This window comes from Lathamus discolor, chromosome 4 (genome assembly GCF_037157495.1).
Source record: "Lathamus discolor isolate bLatDis1 chromosome 4, bLatDis1.hap1, whole genome shotgun sequence".
NCBI classification, from domain to species: domain Eukaryota; kingdom Metazoa; phylum Chordata; class Aves; order Psittaciformes; family Psittacidae; genus Lathamus; species Lathamus discolor.
Window position 1 is genome coordinate 125,920,602 of NC_088887.1, and position 22,879 is coordinate 125,943,480.

A 22,879-nucleotide genomic window follows, 5' to 3' on the forward strand; every position below is an offset into this window, starting at 1 on the left:
AGCTAAAAACTGAGATACCCACTGAGTTCTAAAAGTGAGTGCACTATGACAGTCCCATCATCCTCAGCACTCAAGTCAGTTGCTACTGAGCTTAACCCCATGGAGTTAAAGTGATCCCAGCCCCAGGAGTGGAATATTCCACTCCTGCCTCATCTCTAGTCCCTACAGAGCTTGCAGACCAAGCTTCACTCTTCAGTAAGGGTGAAACTTAACTGGATGCCATTTAGGGCTGTGTGTGGCTGCTCAGATATGAGGCACATCTATTCCTTTCCCAGGAATATAACCCTAAATGAGAGACAAACCCACAAAACTCTGACCAGACCCGGGCTGAAAATGTGGCTGAGCAGAGGAAACAACATTTGAAACTGTTCTATAGAAATACACACTTTGAAGCTGTAACATCACAGAATCCCAGCCCGGTTTGGGTTGAAGGGAGCTTAAAGCTCCTCCAGCTCCAACCCCTGCCCCGGGCAGGGACCCCTTCCACTGGAGCAGCTTGCTCCAAGCCCCTGTGTCCAACCTGGCCTTGAGCACTGCCAGGGATGGGGCAGCCACAGCTTCTCTGGGCACCCTGTGCCAGCGCCTCAGCACCCTCACAGGGAAGAGCTTCTGCCTAAGAGCTCAGCTCAGTCTCCCCTCGGGCAGGTTCAAGCCATTCCCCTTGGCCTGGCCCTACAGGCCCTTGGCCAAAGCCCCTCTCCAGGTCTCTTATAGCCCCTTTAGGTATTGGAAAGCTGCTATACATAAAACATAATATGTTTATATTGTACCTGAAGTTCCCTTTTTTCCCCCTTTAGGATTTTATGTATATAACTTCAACTATGAATTGCATAAACGTCCAGTACATGTCTATGACCATTTCTGATGACACAGCACTGATCTTGTATTGAGAGTTTAGACATCACACTTGAACTGCAAACTTCCACATCTGGCTCATCTTCATCACAAGACTACTGGAAGTGAGGAGCATCACAGATGGATGAACATCTCTGTCTGCTCCGAATCAGCAAACAGCACGGATGTCAGCCGAAGTGCTCTCCATAACGCCATGCCCTGTGTGTGCTGGGCAGTCTCTATAACACCACAATGCTATTACATGCAGCCTGATTCCTTGTGTGTCAGAAGCTTTTGAAAAGTAGATTATATATAAGCCTCGCAGGCAAAGACGTCATCTTCTTGTGAGCATGTGGTAGGTAAGCTCCTAACCTGGCCAGAGCCACTTATCTTGATATAAATAATAGCATCTCCAAATGAGTCCATCATTGATGCAGAAAGCTGCCCTCCCTGGTTTCCAAGCCTCTTGGTCAATCCTAGCCTTGAAGGGACAGAACAAGCCACTCACCAATGAGTGAGTAACCTAGTAAAGGTCAAGCAGAAAGCAAGGAAAGCAGTTTTAACCCTGTCCCTATTCCCAGAGGCTCTCCTGGCACTACTTTGGAGGCAGGATTTCTCTGTGCCGGGGTTTCAGATCCCCTGCAATATGAACCTATTGTGACAAGGGAAAATCTGAGATGCATTTCCATCACCCCAGCCTGTTTCCCTACAAGAAGGAGGGAGTGAAGCCCCAAATCAGCATGTTTTAAGCAGAGATGCAGCCAAGTGGGACAGTTGCTGGCACAGGAATTACTTGCCGAGTGTTAAGCTTTTGTTAAAGGGCTTCACAGCAAAACTGCAATAGCTATAAATAAATGCATCTTTTTTTCTGCTTAGATTACTCTCTGGCTCCCTCCAGTTTGTTTTATAGGTTTCCTCCTTGATACAATACATTCTAGTGTCTAAAACCTATACCTAGTTTTGCACCAGTGCACTGATCGGATGCAATCGATTACTTAAGTAACCCCGTGCTGAAGTAAAGGCAGCCCCGGGACACGATGCAAGGATTTCACCCCAAAACCTCTCTCCTATACACACCACATTAACACTCACTGAAAGCCAGACAGACCCTGCGCAGGGTTTCTAGCGGCTGTTCACACTTGGTTTGATAGGCTCATCCCTTGCAAAACTCAGGTTACTTTCATTTCTTCCTGCTCACAGAGACACAGCAAGCGATTTCTAGAGAACTACCCCTGAATTAACCCATTCTGACTATTTGTCTGCTTAGAAGTCAATTGTGTGTTCAAATGGAGTCGAGAGCTTTGGACCTTCCTTAATGAAGGTTATAGCAGCGTACTAGGTAAGGCAGTGTAGCCTTGCCAGAGGTGGACATCACTACACTGTGTTTCTCCTTCAATTAGGCAGCCCTCCAGAAACCACCATCACAAATCACTGCATCATTTGCATGTTGGGGATGCTAACGAAGACGCTTGCACAGGAGAACTGAATTCATTCCCCTGCATTGTGCGCTGAGCTGCACCAAAGGATTGGATGCTTGCTCCATCAACAGGCTTTAAAGATGCTTTCTCATCTTTCTGTGAACATGAGCATCGTTTTCAGTGTTCTCATGTTCTTTATCTCTCCTTTCCAGTCTCAATCTCCTCGTGAGACAATAACTGGACTGATAACACAGGGTTAACACCTGGAAAACTAAACTTTCCTTCAATAAAAAGACACCCTTTGGTGTTCCCTGTATGGGGTGGGATCTGCCAGGACGCTGGATTTCAGCATTAGTGTCCCATCATATCAGGTCTCTATGAGGTGATAACAATACTGCTTAAAACAGAAAATGAAATATGCTATTATCGTTGTATCGGTATTGCATGTCAAAACGAAAATGAAGAAATGAGCTAGTACATAGTACTCAGTTAATAGAGCTAAAATTAGGCAAAATCTGGTGAAATAAGCAGAGTGTAGGGAGAAGGGAAGAGATTCATTTGTTGGTCCTATTTTTGAGGGACAAAGAGACATTAATGCCCAAGGAAGTTGTGAATGCTCCATCCCTGGCAGTGTTCAAGTCCAGGTTGGACAGAGCCTTGGGTGCCATGGGTTAGTGTGAGGTGTCCCTGCCCATGGCAGGGGGGTTGGAACTGGATGATATTTAAGGTCCTTTCCAACCCAAGCCATTCTGTGATTCTATGATTCTATGTCTTTAATCGCCAGGAATTCAAGGTATTTTAGAGGAAATCCTCATCGACCATTTCTGGGAACAGCTCAAGCAGACCAAAAGGAAGTGACAAGAGCACAACACAAAAAGAGAAAATGAAAAAGGGTTGCTTTGGACAACAGGATAAATTCATAAGCAAAAATCATAGAATGGTTTGGGTTGAAAGGATCCCAAAGCTCACCCAGTTCCAACCCCTGCCACGGGCAGGGACCCCTTCCACTGGAGCAGCTTGCTCCAAGCCCCTGTGTCCAACCTGGCCTTGAGCACTGCCAGGGATGGGGCAGCCACAGCTTCTCTGGGCACCCTGTGCCAGCGCCTCAGCACCCTCACAGGGAAGAGCTTCTGCCTCATCTCCAACCTGAACTTCCCCTGTTTCAGTTTGAACCCATCACCCCTTGTCCTATGCCTACAGTCCCTGATGAAGTGTCCCTCTCCAGCATCCTTGTAGCCACCTTCAGATATGTCACCATGCAGGAGATAACACATTACTGTTGCACTGCACACACAAAAAGCTGCAGTTAGACTTAATGAAAGACTTCCTGACCTTAGGTAGTTGTATGTCAACGAACACGAGCCTTTCTCCAGGTCTGACAGAAGATGCTAATTGCAATTGTTACTATCGATTGGACCAACAGACAGGTTAACTGGCCATATTTTTAATAGGTGGCTGTGCACAAGATACATAGCAAACCAAATGCTTTTCAGCAGCACAAGCTGTACAAACCAAGGCCGTTCAGAGCCCTCAAACAAAGCCATCCCAAAGAGGTGGTAGCAAAGTTTTGGCACCCGAAATAAGATGAAATAAAGGCCCTCAAAACCATCAAGAAGAAAATCCCCTCTCAAATGACAGAAAGAAACCACCAGTTCTTCTTCAACAGTTGAAAGCTCTCCAATAAGCCACAATCTGAACCAGAAGTATTCATTACTGTTTCTATCTATAGTAGGCACCACAAGATGACAAAAAGGCGTCTCTGTGAGAACACCAACGTATATTGGAGGCTTTGGTTCAGGTGTCAAAAAAGTCCCAAAAGCAAAAGAGGTTTGCCTGGACAAGAGAAGGCTCCTGAAGGGGAGACCTGAGAGCAGCTCCAGTGCCTAAAGGGGCTGCAGGGAACCTGGAGAGGGGCTTGGGACAAGGGCCTGTAGGGCCAGGCCAAGGGGAATGGCTTGAACCTGCCCGAGGGGAGACTGAGCTGAGCTCTTAGGCAGAAGCTCTTCCCTGTGAGGGTGCTGAGGCGCTGGCCCAGGGTGCCCAGAGAAGCTGTGGCTGCCCCATCCCTGGCAGTGCTCAAGGCCAGGTTGGACACAAGGGCTTGGAGCAAGCTGCTCCAGTGGAAGGGGTCCCTGCCCAGGGCAGGGGTTGGAGCTGGATGAGCTTTAAGGTCCCTTCCAACCCAAACCTGGCTGGGATTCTATGAACTCCACATGTGCAAGGCCGTATTTGCTGGAATTTTCCCAGGAACAGCAGGACACGCTCCCTGTTGAGGCAACACATTCCCATGCAATAACCCAACAGGCAACCCTCAGCGCAATGAAACGCTGGCTTCCCACCAACATACTTTGTCCTATTGCAAGGGGTACTTTTCCACTCTGGAATTGTGCAAAGCCAATGAGTCAGCATGGCTGAAAATGCTCATCCCAGCACAGTGTCTGCGCTCAGCAAGGAGATGGGCATCATGTGTCATGCAGGAAGAAGCTCAAGAGCATGAGCACCGCATGCGTTGCTGTTAAGACATGCCAAAACCCAGCTGTATGTGTGGTTTGCCAAAAGAGTTCATTTTGACGTTATTTGTAGCCTCCAGCTCTGAAATCCAGAGCTGCTCTTGCCTCTGACATGTCTGAATGGTTTCCACAGGTTTTGGACCAACCACCACCTTTCTGGTCCCATTAATGGGATGTGAGTTTCCACACTTCATGAAGGTTTCCAAGGAGATAGATGCAGCTCTTGCTCAACTAAGTCCTTGCTGTCATTAATCCTTTGGGTGATTTACCTACCATTTGAAATCAAAGGTCATCATGAGGAGCCTAATGATTTTTATATGGAATGTATATAGGACCAACAACCTAAAAGCAGGCAGGAATCAACACTTTGGACATCACCTACAGATCTCAAAAGCAAAGACAACATGCCTCAACTTGAAGCAGCACGTGAAGAAAGACACTTGGGAGAAGACTTTAAATGGCAAATCACAGAATCATAGAACAGTTAGGGTTGGAAAGGACCTCAAGATCATCCAGTTCCAACCCCCCTGCCATGGGCAGGGACACCTCACACTAAACCATCCCACCCAAGGCTTCATCCAACCTGGCCTTGAACACTGCCAGGGATGGAGCACTCACAACCTCCCTGGGCAACCCATTCCAGTGCCTCAGCACCCTCACAGGAAAGAATTTCCTCCTTAGATCCAATCTAAACTTCCTCTGTTTAAGTTTTAACCCGTTACCCCTTGTCCTGTCACTACAAACTACAAATGACAGTTCCTCATTCCCATCTCAGATTCGGTCCCAGCTTTTACCTTCTACCCTTGTTTTGGCTTATTCTCAGCATAAGGACAATATTTGCCAGCACAAGGAGAACACAGTCAAGTCTTTTTGTCACTGGAGACAAAACGGAATTAGATATCTGGAAGAAGAAGCAAAAAAGATGGAAGACCAAAGACAAGAGATACCTGCTTGTAAAATCACCTGAAAACTTTAACATATTAATGTGCAAAATAGACATTTCATGTTTTGGGGTGTCAGATGATCGCTGTACCCACCAGGACAAGACCCTTTCCAACCAACACACACCAAGTGCCAGATGGAACCCTCAATTCCAAGCACATTCCTACTACAACCTTGATGCTCTCCTCATGGGAGTCCAGAAGGGCAGAAATGGATCTGGACGATGAATAATTCATTCTAAAAGAGCCTTTGAAAAGAAACTGATTGATTAACTAAGCATCTGCTAGGAGAAAGGGTTTTCAGCTAGCACCCTGCTGGCAATGGACATTTAGCAGAGCAAACGGTGGCCAGGACTGGATGACATTTAGGCAAGGGAAGGTAGAAGGAGTCAAGCAGAAGAGTCTCTCTAACAGAGAATTAAAGCTTGGGAGGGGGGAACAGGATGATAATGAAGGGACCCGGCTTGGAGGAGCGGTACTGCTACAACAAAGGGTCAGCCAGTGTGGGACCAGCAGCTCTCCTGTACCACAAAGACACACTTCATCTGGGTACAGATGCCAGGATGGCTTCTGATTTTCTCTTGCTACTCCAAATGCAAGACTTTTTCCCTCCTTCAGTGCTCCAAGACAAATTCTATGAGCCATATGGCATGTGCTCCTCACTTCTTTCCTCCACAGAACAAGAACAGCAGTTGAATTCCATGCAGACACCATGAATGCTGCTCTTAAATACCCTAAAGGGACAAGAGAAGAGATGGGGTGTGCGCATACATGGAGGGAAGCGGAGAGGAGCACAGAGGGCTATCATTGCCCCTGTTTGAGGAGCAGGCTGCATGCACTGATGGATCACTGTCCCTCAGGTAGTGCACACAGCTTTCCTGGGAAACTCCATTTCACCTCTTTTTGCCTCATGTACCATACACCACGTACCCCAAACCCCCTTTATTTCAGGACAGCGAGCATCTTCAGCCATGCCATGCATCTCCTTCACTGGCTTTTATCAGAAGAGCACTCAGTCGTACTCGTGTCTTTCTACTACAAGAACATTGGACGTACGAACGCAACATAAAGTCACTTCCAACCCAGACCAGTCTATGATTCTATTATGGACCCAGTCCTGCCAGACGGGTGAAGCAACCAGCTATCAGGCTCTATCAGAGCACGTTTGTCTGCACAGAGAATCACATTTGCCTTCCTTCAGGGGATTTGAAGGCAAATACCGCACTGCTTTTTATCCTCCCCAGTCCCACCAGATCTAACTTCACCTCAGGCCCCAAACTCCCAGGCGCTGCAGACTTGATCTAGACATTGCCCAAGGGAGGAGGTCTGTGTCCTACAGCCCAGACTCCAGACTCTTCTCTAGGCTATTTCCTCCTCTCCAGCTTGACCTGGCTCCATTTCTCCAAACACAATCTACAGACAGTTGGGCTCAACAGCAAAAGCAAAGCAAGAAGCCCTGTGAAACAAGACTGAATGAGCAGAAATGCTTTCTGGCAAGGCTTAAAAATCACTAGTTTCCAAGCAAATATGACTTAGTACCACCTGAGGACTTGTACTGCAGGTGGAGCTCTTCAAACTCAAGCTGCTGTTCGCTACAGGGAAAAGCTGAGCATAGGTGGAAGTAGAAGGAAGCTTTGACCACCTCTCTCTGGGCTTCATCTCTCTCATCCCACCTTAGCTTTGCTACTCAAGAGCACTCACCACACATACAGCAAAGGCAAAGCAGTTGGATAAACCCATTGCCAACTCATCGTGGGACATGTGGACTATTGCTCGGAGGTTGGAACAAGACTTGGTAGTCTTCAATCTTGCTTCTTGTGGGTGCCAGAGCAAACCATCTGCTGCTAATGGACAACTGGCTCTGTGCGCTGGGGATGGTGAAGGGAACGGGAGGTTCAGCACCCTGATGAAGGACACGGTTCCACACGCAGCACTGACTGTTCTCCACCCCTGCCCTTGATCAGCCGTTGCAACTCAGTACCCTGACATGCAAGCAGCATCTTCCTAGGTAGTTTTGTTCCACCCTGCAAGGAGTGCTTGCTGGCTCCAAAGAACATGAAGCAAAGCAAAGGGCCAAACTCTGCTGGGATTCTAACTCCAGATAAGGTTTATGTAAACTAGCTGGAAGATAGAAACTAAACAGCAGAAGAATTCCTTCTTTAGAAGGCTACGAGTGGCACACAAACCTGGAAGCACCACTAGAACCATAGAATCCTAGACTGGTGTGGGTTGAAGGGACCTTAAAGCTCACCCAGCTCCAACCCCTGCCACGGGCAGGGACCCCTTCCACTGGAGCAGCTTGCTCCAAGCCCCTGTGTCCAACCTGGCCTTGAGCACTGCCAGGGATGGGGCAGCCACAGCTTCTCTGGGCACCCTGGGCCAGCGCCTCAGCACCCTCACAGGGAAGAGCTTCTGCCCAAGAGCTCATCTAACAACTTTTGTGACTTCCTACCACGCAGGAAGCATGCGGACCCCAAGTTCTCACTTGGCTGCTTCTGGCCTTCATGGTTGGTGCAAACCACGGGTGGAAAAACCATTTATGATGCCTAGAACTTCATTCCACCACCCAGAGGCAACGTAATAAGGAGTGACACAAATTAAGCTGGCATTTCAAGGGACTGCTTAAAGAAAGACATCATTAAAGTGAACGAAAATACTTGTGTCGTGACAGGCATTTATGTCCCCTAGCAAACTCTTTGCACTCACTCTTCAGCTTGGAGAGGAGCTCAAGAACATTCCAACATGCCAAATAGCTTCTGACAGTCCGTACAGATATTTTTACTGCTTTGAATGTCAGCAAAAAAGTTAGTTAGATGTCTTAAAAGTATACATATATGAAGTACATTTGCCTACTCTACAGTATGCTGTCTAGTCTGAAGGCAATCAACCAGCAGAAAGAGATAAAGGTGCAACCATTCAACACACACTGGTACAGAAGCACCCAAACTGGAGACCTAAACTCTACAGGACAGCCTTATCTAAGCCAATACACTCCATATTTAGCCCGGACATGTCCAGAAACTTCAGAGAAGAGCTCTACGATTACGATTTCAAGCTCTACCCAGAGGCAGATGACAGGAATGTTTCATCACCTCACCCCGTCTCATGATGGTCTGCAATGCAAGAGCACTGTGCAGTCATATAGGGTCAGGCACAGCTTGTTTGTATCTTATTGCACATTGCCACATACTCAAGGCATCTTGCTGGGAGCCGAGTCTAACCACAGCTGGTGAGGTCCTGCAAAGGACATGGAGGTAGAGCCTTCAAGCTCTAAAGTAATAATGAACACCACAAACTTCTCCTGCTGCAGCTCAAGGGCCAAGAATGGAGAGCAAAAACCAGCAGAACCAGCAGCCAGAAAGATGCAATGGCACAAACCACCCTTAGCAAAGCAAGGATTGCCCTTTTGTTTGAAAGGCATCTGGAACAGCTGGGCCGTGACTTGACGCTGGGCTCATGCACTGAATTACCCACCACTGTAATCCTAGCCAGGAGGGGTGCCTTAAAGTTGTATTTGTCATATATATATTCTCTGGAGTTGTATTTGTCATATATATATTCTCTGTCATATATATATTCAGCCTGGAGACCGTCAGATCCAGTTCTGCCTGTGTAAAGGATGGTAGAACTGGACAACAAGTACTAACCATATCAGACTACTCACCATTGGTGCTCCGCGGTGACCTATGATGGCTGGCTTTGGTCCCAGAGCCTTCTTCTCCATTATGCAAGGGGATGAGATGGTGAGGGGGACGAGGTAAAGTGCAACTACAACTGCGAGGTATGCCGTGAACATCAGCATCTGAGAAGCTGAGATGGAAAGAGAGAGAAAGAGCTGGTGAAAACCTTGGTCCTGACCTTCTCACACCACAGGAGCAAAGTCAATGCACTTGCATCTTCCTTGGCAGAAGAGATCTTTTTGCTCATCAAGTCCTGAGGGAGGTTTTCACTTCATTGTGTATTAGAGAAACAAGTTAAGTGAATCGCTTAAAGTCATAGAATCATGGAAGGGTTTGGGTTGGAAGGGATCTTAAGATCACCCAGTTCCAAGCCCCCTCCCATGGTCATAGAATCATAGAATAGTTTGGGTTGGAAAGGACCTCAAGATCATCCAGTTCCAACCCCCCTGCCATGGGCAGGGACACCTCACACTAAACCATCCCACCCAAGGCTTCATCCAACCTGGCCTTGAACACCGCCAGGGATGGAGCACTCACAACCTCCCTGGGCAACCCATTCCAGTGCCTCAGCACCCTCACAGGAAAGAATTTCCTCCTTAGATCCAATCTAAACTTCCCCTGTTTAAGTTTTAACCCGTTACCCCTTGTCCTGTCACTACAGTCCCTAATGAAGAGTCCCTCCCCAGCATCCCTATAGGCCCCCATCAGATACTGGAGGCTGCTCTGAGGTCTCCACGCAGCTTCTCTTCTCCAGGCTGAACAGCCCCAACTTTCTCATGTAGTAAATGTAGTCCAAAACACTGCTGATTTCCAGCCCATCGGGTGGAACAGCACCAAACATTGCCCTTCCTGACAGCAGAAATAGAGCACCAGATAAACACACCTATAAATGAGCCACGGTATCATGTTGGTGCATTTATCACTTGCGTTTACACCACTTGTGTCTACATTGGTGGTTCACCAACACCGCCCATTTCAGGCAGGGTAGAGCCGCTTTAACTGCTTCTGCGTTAAGATCTGTGCCAGCAGAGCTGCTTTTAATTTGCAGCAATAATCTACTGAATAAATTGGATAGCTTAAAGAAATCCTTGGGTTGTGATGGTGCTGCCCTACCCATCACCGACAAGCAACTCTATTACAGCACCAGCAAATGCAGCTAAGACATTATCAGCTGCAATGCTTGGGGCTAGATGAACAGCTCTGCCTCCCATCTCCAACCAGCAGTGCCTTCCCACAAGGTCCAAAGTCTCTGGGAATCTCTCAAAGGTGCTGACAGTGCAACAGAGGCACCCTTGTACCCAACAGACGTGTGTTCCTTATAAAGAACAACAGGCGCCTTTGATCTCCTGAGCTATTTGGAGTCACTTGAAACCACAGATATTAAAGCAAAATACTTCAATTCTTATTGTAATAATGATGATTTACTTTGAAAACTCGTTCAGGCTTTGGAATTTGAGGGAAAACCTCCAAAATATCCTTTAAAACGAATATTTGCAATGGGTACATGATGGAGAAGGTGGGGTTTTAAAGGGGAAGGACAGAGCAGCCCAGGTCCGGTCCTGACCACAACTGATCTGGTTTCACCCGCAAATAAGGTGCTTTTTGCTTCCACCACCTAATAGCCTCATTCAAACATGTTGCTATGAGCCAGAAAGTAACACTAGTAACCTTGCCAGCTAATCTTTCCTCCTCTGTGGAAGAGAGGTCAATCACCCAGAAAGCACTCAAGGCACTGAATGCCATCGTGCTAAGTGAACTCATGCTGTGTCCTGCACCATAAAGACACGGTGCCTTGGAGTTGTGCTCTACCAGCATCAAAACCTCCAGATGGACACAGGATGTGGTCCTGACCCAAATTCCTGCTCACCCCAAAGAACACCACAGACCAAGCAGGCTTGGGAAAGAATCAAGCTCATTGTCAGGAAATCTCGGCTGTGCAAAGACCCTGGTTCTTTCCATCCTAGTACTGAAATTTAGGGATTGAACAGCTCACAGAATCATAAATAGTTTGGGTTGGAAGGAACCTTAAAGCTCATCCAGTTCCAACCTTCATGCCATGGCCAGGGACACCTTCCACTAGAGCAGCTTGCTCCAAGCCCCATCCAACCTGGCTCAGATTCAGACTAAAGGCAAGCACCACGTGAAATGCATGGGCTTCCAAAAACTGTGATCACTGGACTGCACCCACAAGGAAAGGATGCCCCAGCATGGGTCATGTTAAAATGACCAGGATGGACAGGGCCTTTGGGCAAGCTGCTCCAGTGGAAGGGGTCCCTGCCCATGGCAGGGGCTGGAACTGGAGGAGCTTTAAGGTCCTTTCAACCCAAACCAGTCTGGGATTGTATGATTAAAATGGAGCTGAAGACTCACCTAGCCACACATATGTGGCAACTGAGACCATCCACAGACCCCCCCCCCAGAATGAAATAGATGCATGAAATACAAACAAATACAATTTGATGGTCTGTATGGAAAAAGCTCTCTTGGTGACCACCAACCAAGCAAGGCAGATAAACCTCCCACTCTCTACAACATGACAACCCCAATACTTGGGTGCAAGCCTTCCTTGCCCACTCCTCCTGCTCCTAGTGACCATTTCAACCTAGTTTGGGCTCCTCGAAAAGCAGGTTTCTCACACTCACATTTGCTACTCAAGGCTTCAAGGGCTGCTTTGAGTACAATGTTTTCTATTCAACCTTAGAAGCAAGCTTTTGAAAACAAGCTACTATCATAGAACCATAGAATGGGTTGGGTTGGGAAGGACCTTAAGATCATCCAGTTCCAACCCCCTGCCACGGGCAGGGACACCTCACACTAAACCATGGCACCCAAGGCTCTGTCCAACCTGGCCTTGAACACCGCCAGGGATGGAGCATTCACAACTTCCTTGGGCAACCCATTCCATTCCATACTGTCTTTGAAAAGACTTTTAAAGCATCTATTCTCCAGGTTCAGAATAAAGTAGCACGGGGGGGAAAGAACATAAAAGAAAATAGATGAATTTGCTCAGAAAAGAAGATGGTTGCTCATGACTGTCACACGCCTCAAAGAAACGAGACTGGATGCAAGAGCAAGACTTGCACCAGTGCAGCTGCACCAGCTCTTTCCAGATGATTGCTCTTAGTGAATGAAATCGTACTTTGCCATTACAAGTGACTGTGGGTTCTCACAGAGATTTCATTCTTCTCTTCCGTTTTTAACGCCGCCACATCAAGTGCATCTGCACCAAAAAGCCTGTGAACTCCTCCAGGTAAGATGCGCTTCACAAGTAAAATGACCCCCAAATGACTTCAAGATCAAATGGTTTCCTTAAAAACCAAAGTCCCACAAAGCCAGGAGCAGAAGAAGAGAAGGGGAACAGCTTCCTGGCTTAGTTAAAAAGCAGAAGGAATTCAGAAGGAGCACACGCAATCTCTGCTGTAGGCATAACCACAAATCCTCCCTCAACTGGCAGCCTAATTACATGCTAGGCCATACTTAAGAAGAACTGGGTACAACTTTATCGGCGTATGTATAAATCAAGGCAGAGTAATTCTTGCTTAAAAAGGTCTCTCTGGCAAGCAAAATCTTTCCATCTTCAGACACCGTTTCCCCATTCTTCACTCCCACTTCTTGGAAGTCTCTCGCAAGTGCTGCCAAATCCTTCCAGGGCTTGTTTTTCACTGGGGGTTAAATACCCATTCAAATGTATTGTTCCGGAGCTGGCACTCATGTCTGGGAAGATCCATGGATGCCCCGAAGAAAAACACTTCTGAGGGCACAGGGATCAAGTTATTTCACATGAAAACCTGGAGGAGCAGCTGAGGCTTGGGAGAGCCCCTGGCAATGGGGTGGGACAGGGGAGATGCACGGAAGAGCTTCAGTGGAGAGAACCATCAACAGGAGCTGGGTTCAGTGTGACCTTCACAGCTCTTCTCCCTTAGACCTTTGACCATGTCTTTATATGAGTTTAAGTGAGCACCTAACCATCAGGGGACCAGATCTCTACCGAGCCCTCTGGGTGCTACTGTACCGCAAGCAACAAGTCCATTAAGACTTTCAGAAACCAGAAATGCAGATGAGCAAGATGCCAGGGGAAAGAAGAGGTGCTTACGAGATAGAGAGAACACTGCATGTTAGCTGCAGAAGGTGCATTTATGCTTTCTAAAGCAGCCTGATAGAAATCTCAATGCTTTAATTCACTTCATCATTTAAAATAGCCCTTTAGACTCCAGCCCAGGTGTGCTTCTGACTACAGACTGACAGCCATGGGATCTGGGTGCATTCCAAGGAAGCTGTGAGTGCTCCATCCTCAACAGTGTTCAAGGCTAGGTTAGACAGAGCTTGGAGCAACCTGGTCTAGTGGGAGGTGTCCCTGCCCATGGCAGGGGGCTGGAACTGGATAAGCTTTAAGGTCCCTTCAACCCAAACCATTCCATGATTCTATTCCCAGACCATAGAATCACAGAATAGTTAGGGTTGGAAAGGACCTCAAGATCATCCAGTTCCAACCCCCCTGCCATGGACAGGGACACCTCACACTAAACCATCCCACCCAAGGCTTCATCCAACCTGGCCTTGAACCACCAGGGATGGAGCACTCACAACCTCCCTGGGCAACCCATTCCAGTGCCTCACCACCCTTACAGGAAAGAATTTCCTCCTTAGATCCAATTTAAACTTCCCCTGTTTCAGTCTGAACCCGTTACCCCTTGTCCTGTCACTACAGTCCCTGACAAAGAGTCCCTCCCCAGCATCCCTATAGGCCCCCTTCAGGTACTGGAAGCTGCTCTGAGGTCTCCACGCAGCTTCTCTTCTCCAGGCTGAACAGCCCCAACTTCCTCAGCCTGTCTTCATACAGGAGCTGCTCCAGCCCCTGATCATCCTCGTGGCCTCCTCTGGACTTGTTCCAGCAGTTCCATGTCCTTTTTATGTTGAGGACACCAGAACTGCACACAATGCTCCAGGTGAGGTCTCACAAGAGCAGAGCAGAGGGGCAGGATCACCTCCTTCGACCTGCTGGTCACGCTCCTTTGGATGCAGCCCAGGATACGGGACGCAGCCCAGATGCACCACTCCTGTGTCACACAGATTACTCTAGCAGAGCATCCACCTCCCCATCATGGCTGAGGTGTAGGATGCTGAGCCCTGGGAAGGAACAGTTGCTGCCCCAAAGAGAGGACCCAATGCCCCACACCAACCACCCACCAGCCCCTGAGCACCATGCAAGGACACGAGTGGTACTCACTGGCTTTCTCCGTGCGTGCAAACTGCCCCGCTACCAACCACGACAGGGCTGTGACTGCTGCAAGTGCTCCTATATGCAAGAAAGGGGCTGTGGCCTGCAGGACACAAGAACAGGAGAGAAAAAAAAGGTGTTACAAACACAACACCACCTTGGAAATCCACTGATCTCTCAGGCTCCACAGGGCATAAGACCACTCCATTTGCAGTTGGATGTTGCACCATTCCTACATTAGGCTCCTGCATCTGCTTTGGATATCTCTTCTTCCAAATCCTACCTTAGCCTTTGGTACTCAAGCCTCTAAGAAACATAGAGTGGCTCGGGTTAGAAGGGACTTTCAAAGCTCACCTGTCCAACTCCCATGCAATAAGCAGAGATATCTTCATCTAGATCAGGTTGCCTGGAAGTCAAAGCAGGAAGAGACGTGGAGCTGTTGGAGTGAGTTGAGAGGAGGCTACAGAGATGCTGCGAGGGCTGGAGCAGCTCTGCTCTGGAGCTAGGCTGAGAGAGCTGGGCTGGGGCAGTAACAAAGATCTTCTTAGCAAGGTCTTGGAGCAAGCTGCTCTAGTGGAAGGTGCCCCTGCGCATGGCAAGGGCTGGAACTGGAGGAGCTTTAATGTCCCTTCAACCCAAACCATTCTATGAACACACTATATTGTGTATCATCACATCGTATCACCGTGAGAGAAAGCTTGAGAAGCATCCTCTGAGTCATGCTTCTGTTTTCCAGTTGTCTGCCTAAATCTTAAACTCAAAACAACAACAGAAGCCAACCAAGGAAGGGAAGCGCTTCTCAGAAGCGTTAGTCACCCGTGTCACTGCTGTTCTTCCCCACCCCACAGGACAAGAACGCAGCAGTTGCGTTCATTTTTAGATCTATACAAACTTATGTGCAGTGTGAAAACAAACCCGGAGTACTCCTCCCATGAGCCTGGGATGAGCATAACGCTCCAGGCTGGACACCAACATCCCGAGCACTGCTAGCCAAAACAAGGGGAGGAATTGCCCTCTCCCTCCAGCAGCTATGAGTCACACTCAGTATTTTCCACCTCAAAGGCTGCAGCCAAGCCCTGGTTTGAGTTTATGAGCCCAGGAGATGGAGACAAAGTGATCGTGGCCTTGAGGATGCCACGGGAGTTCTGCTGCCACCTTTCTCATTGCCAAGACTTCAATACTGGAAGCGACAAATATCAAGACAGAGTTTTATATAGTAGAAAGCTGCATGTGGCCCCTTTCTCCACTCGGAGAAGCATCCTTGCGGATAACTTACTTGTAGTGAAATAAATACCATCTCCCATTCATCATCCCAGAGCTGTGCTATCGATGACATGGTCACCACGGTAGTTATCAAGGTTGTCACCAGGCCAATCTGCAACAAATGAGAGTATTTACATCCTGTAGCCTATCATTAGCATCTAATAATAAAATAAAATCTAATAGTAAAATAAAACCTAATAATAATAAAAGGTCTAAAACCAACTGGCCTGAAGACCCACAAGGAAAGAGGTCAGGCTTGTGTGCTGTCCCAACATAACCTCCCCTTTTCCACCATTAGAGATACAACACTGGGCTGTACAAACCTAGGACACAGTTCATGGATGATCCCTTACTCTGGACAGTAGTATGGAAAGATCAGGTCATTTCCTTTGTCAACGAGCTGGATCAAAACTAGCTTAAACAGAGATTGCGTTCTGCTGGGCAACTTCAGGAGGTGGTCGCGGACTCTCTTGCCCCTGTTACAACAGTCCTTGATGCACCAGTGCTATGGGAAGTTGGTGGACTTTGCTCAGCTTGACTGCCCAACACTTCTGTTCAGACATAAAGCTTGAGCACACCCAGCACAACAAACACTGCGCATCAGTAAAGGGTGAGCATATGCGTTACGCAAGGCTGTGCATCTCCATCACTAAACAATCATCTAGAGATGGTTCAAGCACAACTTTGTGCATGGATGTGGCTTCACCTGCACCTATGCAGACAGCATCCAAGCCATGCTGACAGAGCAGTTACAACAGGTATTGTGGCTTAAGAACAGGTGATGGATGAGGCAGTGGCTGAAATGAGATGGCAAACCCAGTCTATCAGCCTCCTTCTCCCAGCCTCCCTCTCCTTCCACATGGAAGCACTCAGAGCCTGAGCAAAGCAGTCAAAAAGAACATGTCATCTCCATTTTGAAGGTAAAAAGTTCAAGCTGTCAAGAGCTGCCATTGAAATAACTCCAGCTGTAAAGACCCCAAATCTGGGCTGTCTATCAAGCAACAGTTCACCGTCTGGTATCTCAGTCTCTGCTGTTCCGCACGCCTGCTGGATTCAAAGGATGCTGCTGCTCTCTGCCTCTGTCTCATGTAGTGTCTAGATCTCAAATCTATGTGGGCGACTTGGGCAGAGCAGGCTGACTGACACACAGCAATGAACTGATCAGCTAGGATGCATAGGATATCTCTACATCAATTTCAGATTGGGTGAATTTGGCAAGCAAATACCCCCCCCCCCCCCAACATTTACAGAAATCACTTTTGTACATGAGGATAGGAATTCTCCTTTTAGTTTAGCATCAGTTCATACCTGCTGTTCCTTTCCTAAATGCCCATATCTGAAGGGGGGCTATAGGGATGCTGGGGATGGACTACTCATTAGGGACTGCAGTGACAGGACAAGGGGTGATGGGTTCAGACTGAAACAGGGGCAGTTTAGATTGGATCTAAGGAGGAAGTTCTTTACTGTGAGTGTGGTAAGGCACTGGAATGGGTTGCCCAGGGAAGCTGTGAATGCTCCATCCCTGGCGGTGTTCAAGGCCAGGCTGGACAGAGCCTTGTGTGGGATGGTTTAGTGTGAGGTGTCCCTGCCCACGGCAGGGGGTTGGAACTGGATGATCTTAAGGTCCTTTCCAACCCAAACCATTCTACAAGTCTATAAACAGACTTGCCAACAGCACAAGAGGTGTCTACAGGACAGCAGTAGCTTGCCCTGAGCCTCCAGCTTCTGGGGAACATGAACAAAGCACATGAGGCAGCAGAGGGGCCCAAGAGATCAGCTGCAATGGGTAGGAGAGGATCCCCAAGCTAAGAGGCTGCATTCAAACCACCTTCTCACCCTATCCTCCCCCTCAACTCATGAGATCCCCCCCTGCAGCCCTGATCCAGCGCTGGGGCAGCAGCACAAGAGGGATGTGGAGCTGTTGGAGCGCATCCAGAGGCGGCAATAGAGATGCCAGATCATAAGCACCGGCACACAACCTGTACTGAATCTACTTTTGGTCCAATTTACATCCCCCCAAAGCTGAACTCCAAATTCAGCAGCAACAGAAGACTTTGCCTACCAGATTTCTTCCGTACAGCCCTAATTCCCCTTGATGTCACTGCCCTGTGAGGCACAGAGATGTCAGGACAGAAGTGCCTCCATTCCATCATTTCCTCCTCCCATCAGCTCCTATTTATTGCTTCTTATTTTTGCTCATGCTTCTCCCACCTTGGTTTACAATCCTCAGCTCTTTTTTTGCAGGATTACAGGAGAAAACTGGGAGGAATCGTGTGGTTCGCACATACCAGCCTTTCCCACAGGCTTTATTCTATATTTGAAGGTAATTCAGCACAGTTGCAGGGAAGAATATTAACTTATTCCAGTTTCTCATCTCAACCTCCTTAGAAAGCAGAGGGAAGTGTGGGGAAGGGAACAGAGAGCTGTGATGAAAGCGGACTTATTTGGAAGAAGGGAAGGAAAGGTGGGTTTCTATAGGCAAGAACTAACCCATCTCCACCAACACATTGCTCTTCGGGACTTACTCATCCAAACCCACCCGCCACCTGGAGCGTGTCTGAAAAATACCACTTCTCCCAATGAGGAAACGTATGTTAGGCCCAAGAACCAGCAATTTCTTCTCCAGACAGTCCCTGCTCCCTCTTTGCATCCCCTCCTCCACAGGAAGCATAATTCCTATTGTTTCCAGGCAAAAGAAAGGAGAGGGTGGGGATGTCCGTGCTCTCCCTGTCCCTGTGTACCGGATAGAGATGGTACATCTGTTCAGGCTCTGATCCTGCAAGACCTTGTCACGTGCAGAACAAGCAGTTTCAGGAGGAGCTGTGTAATCAGCACATTGAGGACTGGTCCCTTAATTACCTCTTATAGCAGATTGCCAGTTACAATGGAATGCTGCCAAGCCGTTTTCTTTGGCACTGCGTCTCCCTGCAGCTTGCTACATACCCTTCCTCTCCCCTTCTGTGCTCCTAACACCAGATCTACATCCTAGAATGGTTTGGGTTGGAAAGGACCTTAAGATCCTGCAGTTCCAACCCCCTGCCATGGGCAGGGACACCTCGCAGCAATGCTTTTCAATGCTTTACGTACAAAATCAGGACCTCCTTGGTTTCCACCAAACCACAACCCGCGCGTTGCACATCCCCAGTTTAAACACCTATTTCTTCTCCCAAGGCTTTTCCACTCAGTTCCTCCAAGCACAGCCTCAACAGCTTCACATCTGGTCAGCCCCTCATCCAGGGCTGGGTTCAGCACAGAGAGGAGCACCAGAGAGGTTCATAATGGAGAACCAGGCTGAGCTGAGACTAAGGTCAGGCTGACCTAATGACTCAGTGTGTACCCACCTCCAAAAGCAGCCCTCTCTCTGTCAGCAGGGACCCCAAAGCACTTCAAAGTCTTTGTCCCTAGGCTTTGACTGATCCAACTGTGCAATTTGCTCTGAGATGAGGACACATGCACCAAAGACATCTACAATATACGCTCTTCCCAAAAGGACCATGACAGCGAGTGCCACATATTCCTGAGACTCCTGCTTTATAGAGCTCCCACTCACGTCCAAGCCGAGAAGAGCCCATTTACCTTGTGAAGCCAGTGCAGGTTCATTTGCTGTCCCACAGCTATGTGACATAGTGCTAGTATCTGGGAGGAAGAAACCAAGAGTCAGACATAGGCACATCACAACCTGTAAGGGCTTGAGCATGCAGGAACATATCACCAGCCATAAAGATAACCAAACAGGCCAGGACAGAAAGCAGGGCTGGCACGAGGATGGTTGAGAAGACACCACCTGGCTCAGTTGTACAAACAGATCCTCTCCAAAGCCAAGGATGTGCAAGGATAGACTTAGACCTCCAAGAGGTAGGGATTTAGGATGCTGGTCCATGGGTCCACAGGGAGAAGTGCCGGAATGAGGCTAGGTACCAGCACCGTACTTGAATGGACATCACCTTGAAGATCAGTGCCTACATGGGGCCAGGTACCAGGATGCTACCTGAATGGACATCACCTTGCAGGTCCCAGCACCCTTTGGATGCTGGGATGAGGGGGATGAGAGGGATGAGGGGAATGAGGGGATGAGGGGAAACAACTTGCACTTGTGACTGGCAGACACCAGAGTGGAAACCAAACCACACTAAGGGGAACAAGAGCTGTATTTCCCCTCAGCCCAACTGCACCACTGGTATCAGGGTCTCTGTCTTTATTCCTGATCATCTGAGATCAAAGTGTGTATTCTTCACTTTCCATTGATTTTAGGCAACTTAAGGCAAAAAGAGGAGGAGAAATCACTTCTGAAAGGAGAATTGCTCAAGGTGGAGAGTTGGACAGAGAAGTTCATGTGCGTTTAACAACAAGGACCCAGTTCTCTAGGAAACGACATTTCCTTCTACTCACCAATAACACTGTAATGTAAGTAAAGCCAGCAGCAGTCGTCACAAGTATTGGAATGGACCAGTCACTCCAATATCCCATTCGGTTATATAAAAACCTGAAAGAGAAGTGTGAAGGACAGGTTAAGAAGAGATTCAACACCACAGCAACTTCACCAGGATTAGGTAAACCTTTAGAAGATGGGTCTTTTTGTTCCCACTCCGCAGGGGAGAAATAGGCAGCAAAAAGCTGAAGTCACTCTGAAATAAAAGCCTGGCTTTGTGCTTTGATTCCTCATGGTAAATTAACTCTGCAAAGAGGAATTGGACAAATCTGTCAAAACACAGCAACAAGGATATGTTGGTAAAAGGAAAAACCACCATAAAACAACAATAAAACCTCCATATGGAATCAGGGCTTGAGTTTTCCCACAAATATTCCCTACAAACAAGAGGAAAAATATCCCCATGCATGGCTTAAACAATAGATCCAACACCGTCCCGTGTGCTTTCAGGCTAATAAATACAACATAGAGATGGTGGCAAGGGCAGGGGAGGAAAGCTAATATTGCTGTGCAAAGCTGGGCTGTATCCTCAAGGTGAGAGCTCTTTGTAGAGGGACAAAGTGATGGAAGAAATCGGTCCTCTTGGACTTCCTGGAGATGGTGTTTCTTATTCCAGTGGGCTGTAGAGAAGGTCCAATTCTGCACAAGTGGAGAGTGTCAGGAATTGAGATCGGGACTTCCCAAAGGGTACTGGTTGGAGGAAATGCATCTTTTCCACAGAATCAATGAGGTTGGAAAAGCCCTTTCAGCTCATCCCATCCAACCATTCCCAGCATTGCCAAGGCCACCCCTGCCCCATGGCACTGAGGCCTCGTCTCCACGGGCTGTGAACCCTTGCAGGGCCGGTGCGCCTGCAGCCCTGCCCTGGGCAGCCTGTTCCAATGCCTGAGCACCCTCTGGGGCAGGAATTGTTCCTCAGCTCCATCTAAACCTGCCCTGGGGCAGCTTGAGGCCGCTTCCTCTTGTCCCATCCCTTGTTCCTTGGGAGCAGAGCCCAGCCCCTCCTGGCTCCATCCTCCTGGCAGGCACTTGTAGAGAGGCCACATCTTCAACTGACCAAAGGGTTCATCTGCCCAGCCTGAAGGATGCTTGTGAGGGTTTTTGGCTCAGTGGGTTCCCTTCTCTTGGTCCTTGTGTTTACCTTAAAGCTTTAAGTAAGAGATGGACCATTCAATGGATTTGTGGTCCAACCTTGGCCAGAGGTAGCAGCCGTGTCCTGATGCACTGGAGGGTCAGAGCAGGACCTTAGGCACAGTTAAAGCAATACCGAAGCACAGATGACATCCTACAGGTGTCTCTTCAAAGTGTGTACCTCCAAAACAGCTTCTTTGGTTCCTCTAGGCCATCCCTCCCCAGTGAATTCCCTGGTTTCCCTGCCCACATTTAAGAACAGTTGCCACCTCAAAGCTTAGCAGCAGAAAACCATAGAAGCCAAATGCTTTTCCTATAGCTTAGTGGTCACAGCACTGCTCTAGGAACAGAGAAACCCACATTCACTCCCCATCTTAGTTTTTGGGATCGCAAGGCTCTTCCCCTGCCACCTCTCCAACCCACAGGCAAAGAGATAGGCTTCATCCTCTTGCTGAAGGGGGTTTTTCTTCCCTCCTCTATTTATGCTCCCCGCTCTTAGCTACCAGGTTTCCCAACCCTATATTCAGAAGGCAGGTTCAGCTCAGCATCCTGCCTCTCATCATTTCCTTGAAGCCGACGGGCAGTAAAAGCTTTATGAACAGGAGCACCAGGTATCACAGCAGCAGCACTGTCCTTTGTGCCTAGCATTGGGTCTGGAATGTCAAATCTGCATGTGAAGAGCAATACACTTCCAAGCAAAACTGTTCTGGAGATGGATTAAAAAGACATGAAAGCACATTACAGGAAAGCAAGATGCAAGAGACTCAGTCAACTGCCTTCCCTGGCCAGAAATGCAGAAGGACACCCAGGCCCCACCACACCATGAGAGAGGCAGCCAAACCCAAGAACCTTTATTGCAACTTCTTAGAGTTCCAGCCTGACCTGGATTGAACTGGTTCCACTGGATTTTTGGAGAAAACATCACTGGGTTGACTTGGATTGGGTTAACTTCATCTCCATGTTAATGCCCTGGTACAGCAAGGACAGGATGGCTACAGGGCGGATGGTGCAGCAGGACTGGTTTGGGTTGGAAGGGACCTTCAAGCTCCTCCAGCTCCAACCCCTGCCACAGGCAGGGACCCCTTCCACTAGAGCAGCTTGCTCCAAGCCCCTGTGTCCAACCTGGCCTTGAGCACTGCCAGGGATGGGGCAGCCACAGCTTCTCTGGGCACCCTGTGCCAGCGCCTCAGCACCCTCACTGTAAATGTGGGGCTCAGGTCCCACTGGCCTTCCTCAACCCCACTCATCAGCTCATCCAATGAACAGACCAAGGTGAGCACCCAGGGTTTTCATGGCCTTTCTTCGGTTACAATAGACTAACGCTGTGTGTGAGCATACTGAAGACTCAACCTCCACCCCACTACTCAAATCCAGCATCATTCATCAGCCACAAACTCTGGCCTGGCAACTGCTCCATCTATTCTGTCCAGGAATAATGCTCTCATATAGCACCTA

General features: G+C 48.4%; 1 protein-coding gene across 2 annotated transcripts in view; it reads right to left on the reverse strand.

The window, feature by feature from the left end:
- GDPD5 (glycerophosphodiester phosphodiesterase domain containing 5) overlaps positions 1-22,879 on the reverse strand; it is a 176,241-nt gene that overhangs the window by 24,616 nt on the left and 128,746 nt on the right. For both annotated transcript variants that reach the window (XM_065678917.1, XM_065678916.1), the window contains exons 4-8: positions 20,254-20,347; positions 19,441-19,500; positions 15,878-15,976; positions 14,611-14,704; positions 9,368-9,513 (exon numbers count right to left, since the gene is read on the reverse strand). In XM_065678917.1, coding sequence (XP_065534989.1) covers positions 9,368-9,513; positions 14,611-14,704; positions 15,878-15,976; positions 19,441-19,500; positions 20,254-20,347 — 493 coding nt within the window. The remainder of the gene's footprint in view (positions 1-9,367; positions 9,514-14,610; positions 14,705-15,877; positions 15,977-19,440; positions 19,501-20,253; positions 20,348-22,879) is intronic.